The 7,927-nt window shown below is 44.2% G+C and overlaps 2 protein-coding genes across 2 annotated transcripts; both read left to right on the top strand.

Moving 5' to 3' along the window:
• The first annotated feature begins 1,109 nt into the window (after positions 1-1,109).
• Positions 1,110-3,631, top strand: LOC144332708 (uncharacterized). The gene is made up of 2 exons (XM_077953222.1): positions 1,110-1,937; positions 2,960-3,631. The coding sequence occupies exons 1-2, from the start codon at positions 1,829-1,831 to the stop codon at positions 3,196-3,198; spliced, it is 348 nt and encodes a 115-aa protein (XP_077809348.1). The 5' UTR covers positions 1,110-1,828; the 3' UTR covers positions 3,199-3,631.
• A 94-nt stretch (positions 3,632-3,725) lies between these two features.
• BTG1 (BTG anti-proliferation factor 1) lies at positions 3,726-6,392 on the top strand (the record flags this gene model as incomplete). Its single annotated transcript, NM_001266672.1, is given in 2 exon segments — positions 3,726-4,141; positions 5,082-6,392. Coding segments are annotated over 2 exon segments (516 nt in total). The 3' UTR covers positions 5,450-6,392.
• Between the last annotated feature and the right edge of the window lie 1,535 nt (positions 6,393-7,927).

Below are 7,927 nucleotides of genomic sequence, written 5' to 3'. Positions count from 1 at the left end.
AACGCTTCACTCCTTTTTCCTCCCACTCTCCAAACAATCTGAATAGCTTCCACAAGAAGAAACTGAGTTTTGTCTAAAATCATTATGTGTCACCCTCTGATTGCAAGTTCTTTTGTGTTTTCTGAATCGCAGTAGATCTAAACCCAGTGCAAATGTCTTAGCTTGTGTCCTTGGATACTTACGCAAGCAAAGCAAGTCAGGTGTTAGCGGGGAGGCAATTAAAAGTGGTCTCCTCCTTTCTGTGGGTAACCAAAAAATAGATAAATAAGAGGCATAGGTCTCTAGTTGAAGACATAAACCCACAAGAAAAGCTAAATTATTTAAAGATAAATAAAGCTGATCATATAATCTGCCTGCTAAAAATACTCTCAAGTACCCTATGCCTGCCTCCATTTACCAGTTTTTTCAACAATACTTATCCTCCTTGGTTTATACCTTTATGATATTTCAAGATCAGGCCCTTTCCTTTCCTCCAAGGAGAACTAATCTTGGATCACTTTCATTGGCTTAGCTGAGATTGTTCACTTTCGGGGCTTTCTTATTTTTCCTCTGCCCCGAAACACACAAATAAATAAATGCCCTGTTTCTACTTGCCATCAACACTCCATCAAGAACTCTCTCACTTGACTTTTTACTTATTGGTTGTGAGTTTTCTAGATACCTAGCACTCTATCTGGAAGTTGGTGCATAATAGGCACAACTTTAGTGACTGCAGCTAGCTGACTAGCAACAGGCAGGTTGCCTCTGGCTTGGTCTGGAAGGCCCTGGCCCTGAATGTGCCTTCAGGGAAAGGGCGGGTCCAACTGGGGAAACAATATCTAATAGTTGTGCTTTTATTTGTCGACTTATTTTAAAACCCAGGCTCATTTTTTTGAATTTGTTTTGACAGCATTCCTAAGATTTTTAATACTTTGATTAGAAATGTTCTAAGTTTTAGAAATTAATTAGACAGGCCTGGCGTGGTGGCCCACGCCTGTAATCCCTAAACTTTGGGAGGCCGAGGCGGGTGGCTCACCTGAGATCAGGAGTTTGAGACCAGTCTGGCCAACATGGTGAAACACCATCTCTGCTAAAAATACAAAATTTAACCAGGTGTGGTGGTGCATGCCTGTAATCTCAGCTACTCAGGAGGCTAAGGCAGGAGAATCACTTGAACCCGGGAGTCGGTGGCTGCAGTGAGCTAAGATCGTGCCACTGCACTCCAGCCTGGGTGACTGAGTGAGACTGTGTCTCAAAAAAAAAAAAAAAAAAAAATTTCATAAATTACTATCAAATTGCATGATAATAACACAGTACTTGGGAGAGCCTTGGTAAACTTAGCATAACACAGAAAGCACCTTTATAATTCAAAAAGTGTCAAGAAATACCTGCTTGTTTCCCAGATGGGAAGGGCCTGACAAAACTTCCAGAAAATGTGACTAAACGTATATATGTCAGGAATTGAAAACTATTAGCAATTAACATTCTGCACCATCTAAGACTTGTGTTTAAGACTAATGTTTATTTCCAGTTTTTTTTCCTGAGTACTCTCTAGATTTCCCAGGTTAAAAATTGCTATAGTTTCTCAAATCAATTTGTCTCCTAATGGGATGATTTAAGGTGGGAAACACACATATACAATAAAAAAAAACTCAGGGCGGGAAGTAACTCTCCCTGAGTCTGTGGATTAAACTTTCTGTTAACCCTGTTCAACTGGTTTTATAAGGCTTTCAGAAGGGGTCCTGCTGCTGCTAGTGCAGGCAGTTAAAAATAGTGTGGAGAACAAGGGCTTGGGGGAAGTCTGAGTCCAATCCTAGCATTTTGTTGATTTAATATTTCTGTGTTTTAGATGAGTCAATTTAAGCACATGACCGAGAGGCCAAGTTGGAGACCAGGTTTGGAAGAGAAAAACTTTTACTTGACTTCTAATTTGTACTCAGTGACACATGAACGACAATGTAAGTGAACGCAGGGAACTAAGGATGGGTCAGGTTAGGTGGGAGACCAGGAGTTCTTATTCTAATGTTACAGTAATTTCATGAATTTTCTTTTGCTTCTCTATCTTCTTTTTGAGTTGTAAAAGAGGTTTCATGCCTTCAGTGAAATTGTTATTATTTTTAAGCATAGTTCTATCTGAAAAGTTCTAGAAGAAAAAACCCACTATCTTTAATTTTTTCACACGTAACTATTTAGTTATGTGTCCTAATGAAAAAATCTAGAAGTTATTTTTTCAAATCGAGTTTTACATATTTTTAAACAATAAAACGTTTTATCCTGTTTTATAATGTCATATTTTTGCTTCATTTCTATATCCTTTAGCTCAGTATTAAAAAGAAAAAAAAAAACTCAAAGTGGTGTGTTTTGCAATATTGATGACCAACTAAGGTCGGGATATTTATTTCCATCTGGTAGAGTTCAACTTCTGCCTCCTGTTTGCTTTCTCCATCTGCCTGCCTCCCTTCATCTTTTTTTTCTCTTTTCCCCCTTCTCCTTAATGGAGTTGGGGTTAACCCTGTCCTAGGCCTAATCATTTTAGCAGGCTCCCGCCTTCCTGCTACACTGGTTTCTAAGTTTTTTTTTTTTTTTTTGGTAGGGTTTCAAATAAACTTAAAATGTCTACACTTAATACTTTCACAAGCTTCAAATTCTTTTTATTTTATTTTTATAAAGAGCAGGACTCAGGCTAGGAGGGCATTTGGACTAGGTAAAAAAGAAAAATCTTTGGTTTTGTGTACACAAATTTTAAAATACATTGTACAGATTTTTTTTTTTTTTTTTTTGGATACAGACCACTCTTTACAGGATCTGCGTTATTATATTTGCCTTCAGTAACTGGCTCTCCTGTCCGCATCCAGTAAGGTTTCCACTCTTCTCTTCATTGACTGGTGAAGTTACTGAAACAGCAACCACAAATGGCCTTACTAACCTACTTATTTTGCAATTACACTTTTACAAAGATATCCCACTACTCTTCCCCTAGGGTGGAGCAGAAACGGCTCCGCGGCGTTGGCAGCTCGTTTGCGAGGGACCCTGGCTCCCCGAGGCTGCAGTCTTTTTCCCTGGACTGAACGCCCCGCGGGACCGTTCCCTCCACTTTCCCCCGCACTCGCGGAGCGCACCGCCAGCACACACAGCGCTGGAGCCCGCATCGCCCGGCACCACACGCGCCTCCGGCTTGAGGAGCCAGTCACCGAGATCCGGAGCGGGAACGAGATGTAAACACGGAGTGGGAACATGCAGCCCGATCTGAGAAGGCGGCGCGAGAGTAGACACAGCCTGCGCCAGGCGGCTCTTATTTATCCAGCACTTACACTCCAGGGCAAGCGGGCCCAGGCAGCGCACTCTTGCAGAAGGATGCACTGGCGCAGAGCCTGGACCTGCTGAAGCGGGAAGGCGGAGCTAGGGCTGGGGGCGGAGCTTTCACACGCGCACCCTCGCTTCCCTCCGTCCTTCGACACAGCAACTGGGTCTCCAGCCGCCACTCCGGGTTTATTTGTTTACAAGCGGATTACGTCAGCTCCTCCCTCTCTTCCCTGTCTCTGGACCCGCCTCCTGGACTCTTTTCCCGCCCCTTTCGGCCCCGAACCGGCTTGCGTCACAATGGTGCGATATTCGGATTGGCTGGGGTCGGCCGTCACGCTCCAGCTACGCCACTTCCTTTTCGTGGCACTATAAAGGGTGCTGCACGGCGCCTGCATCTCTTCGCCCCTTGGAGCTGGAAATGCGATTCTTGAGATATTCGGATGCTGGGGAGCTGGAGGCGGAGGCGGCTGGGGAGGTCCGAGCGATGTGACCAGGCCGCCATCGCTCGTCTGTTCTTCTCTCCTGCCGCCTCCTGTCTCGAAAATAACTTTTTTAGTCTAAAGAAAGAAAAAAAAAAGTAGCCGTCTGCCCCTCACGCCCTCTCTTCCTCTCAGCCTTCTGCCCGGTGAGGAAGCCCGGGGTGGCCGCTCCGCCGTCGGGGCCGCGCCGCCGAGCCCCGGCCGCCCCGGGCCGTCCCCGCACGCCGCCCCCATGCATCCCTTCTACACCCGGGCCGCCACCATGATAGGCGAGATCGCCGCCGCCGTGTCCTTCATCTCCAAGTTCCTCCGTACCAAGGGGCTCACGAGCGAGCGACAGCTGCAGACCTTCAGCCAGAGCCTGCAGGAGCTGCTGGCAGGTGAGCAGGGCGAGGGCGTCGGAGGGACGCGGGCCCCACATCCCTGGGTCAGAGTCCGGCCGTCGGGGCTGCGGGAACCTCGGCAGCGCCCCGGGGCCGGTCGCGCTTGGGCCCCACCGCGGGACCGGTGTGGTCGCGCTGGGTGGCCGCTAACAGCGGCTCCCCGCGAGGCTTTGGGGGCTGGACGGAGGGCGCCCCCTCCCCCCAGTTGGCAAAACGGAGTGGAGAAGAAAACACGCACAACAAAGAAACTTAAACCCACCGAGGCGGGAGCTGCGGTCCGTGGACCGTCGGCGGATTTGGGGACAAAGGAGCCGCGGGGCTGGGGTGGGTTCGACGCCCCCTTCCCTCAGTCCTCTCCAACCGTTGCGTGGTCGGCGGCCCAGCCCCGGGGTGGGAAGCCGCGCCACTGCTCCGGAGCCAGCTCAGAACGGACGTGCAGTCTCCCCGCGCCTCCTGCTCCTGCCCATTAATCATCGGATTTGTCACCGGCACAATTACAGCCCTTCCCAGAGCGTGGTTTAGGGTTGCTTGTTTTTCTTCCCTTCGGGGTTAACAGTCCGATGGCGCTTCTCATCTCCAAAGCCACCAACTCCATTGTGTGCATCTGGGGTGGGGTGGAGAAAGTAAACAGTTTCTCGCCTGGCCATAGGTGCCACTGGCTTCCCGGCTGGCCGAGGCTGCGCGCCTGATTCCTGTTTTGGCGGCTCAACCAGTTGGTTCCTGGAGATTGTTTTGTCCCGTACTACTGCGTTATTTCTAAAACCCTGCCCGCTTTTTCTCCATCCCCGCACATACACAACAACGGATGCAATCCTGGACATTTTAAAAAGTTGATAGTTTTCATTTTCGCTCCTCAAGGGATCCTGGGGTAGGAGGAAATCACACTGGGAGCTAACGATCCTAATTGTTGTTTCTCTGTTCTTCTTTTTTTCTATAGAACATTATAAACATCACTGGTTCCCAGAAAAGCCATGCAAGGGATCGGGTTACCGTTGTATTCGCATCAACCATAAAATGGATCCTCTGATTGGACAGGCAGCACAGCGGATTGGACTGAGCAGTCAGGAGCTGTTCAGGCTTCTCCCAAGTGAACTCACACTCTGGGTTGACCCCTACGAAGTGTCCTACAGAATTGGAGAGGATGGCTCCATCTGTGTGCTGTATGAAGCCTCACCAGCAGGAGGTAGCACTCAAAACAGCACCAACGTGCAAATGGTAGACAGCCGAATCAGCTGTAAGGAGGAACTTCTCTTGGGCAGAACGAGCCCTTCCAAAAACTACAATATGATGACTGTATCAGGTTAAGATATAGTCTGTGGATGGATCATCTTATAATGATGGATAAATTTGATTTTTGCTTTGGGTGGGCTCCTCTTGGGGATGGATTATGGAATTTAAACCATGTCACAGCTGTGAAGATCTGGCACAAGATAGAATGGTAAAAAAAAAATTTTTTAAGTGACAGTGCCATAGTTTGGACAGTACCTTTCAATGATTAATTTTAATAGCCTGTGAGTCCAAGTAAATGATCACTTTATTTGCTAGGGAGGGAAGTCCTTAGGGTGGTTTCAGTTTCTCCCAGACACACCTGAATTTTTACATCAGTCCCTTTAAAGAAAATCTGTATTTCAAAGAACCTTTCTCTGCAGTAAATCTCGCAGAGGAATTTGCACTATTACACTTGAAAATTGTTACTGTTAACCTTTTTGGCAGCTCAATAGGAAAGCTGAACGTTTTAAACATGGTAGTACTGGAAATTTTACAAGACTTTTACCTAGCACTTATGTATAAATGTACATAAAGACAAACTAGTAAGCATGACCTGGGGAAATGGTCAGACCTTGTATTGTGTTTTTGGCCTTGAAAGTAGCAAGTGACCAGAATCTGCCATGGCAACAGGCTTTAAAAAAGACCCTTAAAAAAGACACTGTCTCAACTGTGGTGGTAGCACCAGCCAGCTCTCTGTACATTTGCTAGCTTGTAGTTTTCTAAGACTGAGTAAACTTCTTATTTTTAGAAAGTGGAGGTCTGGTTTGTAACTTTCCTTGTACTTAATTGGGTAAAAGTCTTTTCCACAAACCACCATCTATTTTGTGAACTTTGTTAGTCATCTTTTATTTGGTAAATTATGAACTGGTGTAAATTTGTACAGTTCATGTATATTGATTGTGGCAAAGTTGTACAGATTTCTATATTTTGGATGAGAAATTTTTCTTCTCTCTATAATAAATTGTTTCTTATCTTGGCATTTTAATCAATCTCTTGTCATGATTATAGAGGTTTAGCTAAAAGTATTTTTTCTTAGAAGACAGGTTCTATAAACTGTGAATATCAGTTGCACACTGGTCATGCTGAAAAAACATTTGAGGAATGAAGATGCTCTGTGTATACATATTTAGGTGTTAGAGGCAACACAGGAATAACATGCTTTAAAAATTTCTAAAGTCAAAACATGGACACATTCACAGGCTAAGGATCTCATGAAATAAGGATAAGAGACCACGGTAGCATCTACCAAAAATGTGATAACTCAAAAGGATTACATTTCATTGCTTCCCTGTTGAAGTGAAGATAGAAATGTTCCATTCTGACCCACCTTTGAAAAAACGATTACTTTGCCCCATGGATTCCTTGTTTAGAAATTTCCCGGGGCAGGTGACCCATAGTCTTAAAAGAACAGGCTAAACACTACAGAGAGATTGGTTGCTTTTTGCTTTTCATCACCTGCAAGATTTACATAAAAATCACATAAGCTGGAATTCAACAAAAGGTATGTTTATGAACTTTTATTCTCAAAAGTTGAAATGCTTTCTCGATTCCCCATTTTCAGACTTTTATTTCAGATAAATCCTAAGAACCTAAGTGGACCTTGATAATGCTGTAGTGTAGGTTAGTCCACTACCCCATATAATAGAAGGACTTGCTGTTTCGTTGTAGAGGATAACAGCGTTCTTCAGTGGAAATTGAAAGTGGAAAAATTGAATTTTGCTGTACACAGTTAACATGTAGTGGCCTTTTTTTGCTATATATGTATAAACATGTTGACACTGGAAATTCGCAGTCTGCATTAAAATCTGTAATTACTTGAAATCAGTATCTCAAATAACTTCAAGAAGTTATTTCTACATGCAGGATTAAATTATTCTGATTTTGTAGGCAACACAGGAATAGGCCGCTGAATATGCAGGTATTTAGAGTACAATGTGGGTATTATTGGCACGCCATTCTCGAGAGTTTGAATTCGTAGACCCACAACACATGACTACCCTTGCCAATTGTTATGGCTTTAATTTTAAATCTATTCTGTGAAAAAGCTCCTCGGTATTTCAAACTTGAATTACAATAAAAACACCCGGTAGGGTAGTTTTTAAATGGGTCTTACCCCCGTGCTGACTACTATTGTTTACCAACTACATTTCACCTGGTAACTCCTTTGAAACTTAAGTACCGCAACCATTTTTTTTTTTTTTATCGTAAAGCCTTTTTTCAAATGGAAAGTTGTTTTTGAAGATCTTGACATCAGACTTTTTCGATCTTTAAAAATGATGGAAACAGTTAATAAAAATGTTTTAGAATTCAGGTGATGTCTGGCTTGTGAGGAGCTGTTGATAAGTTTCTCTTTGAAAGGCTTACACACATCACTCTGAGACCAGCTGTTTCCTGTGACTTTAACCTTAACCTTCCCCAGACAATTGAGCTGAACCTATATCTGAGTACAGTAGCTGTTTGTGTATTTCTTGTTCACTGTTCCTGGGGAATGTTTTGAAATATTTTATTACAAAT

Source organism: Macaca mulatta, chromosome 11 (genome assembly GCF_049350105.2).
Source record: "Macaca mulatta isolate MMU2019108-1 chromosome 11, T2T-MMU8v2.0, whole genome shotgun sequence".
Classification (NCBI taxonomy): domain Eukaryota; kingdom Metazoa; phylum Chordata; class Mammalia; order Primates; family Cercopithecidae; genus Macaca; species Macaca mulatta.
The sequence above is the reverse complement of the archived record's forward strand: the minus strand, read 5'-3'. Positions and strand labels throughout refer to the sequence as shown.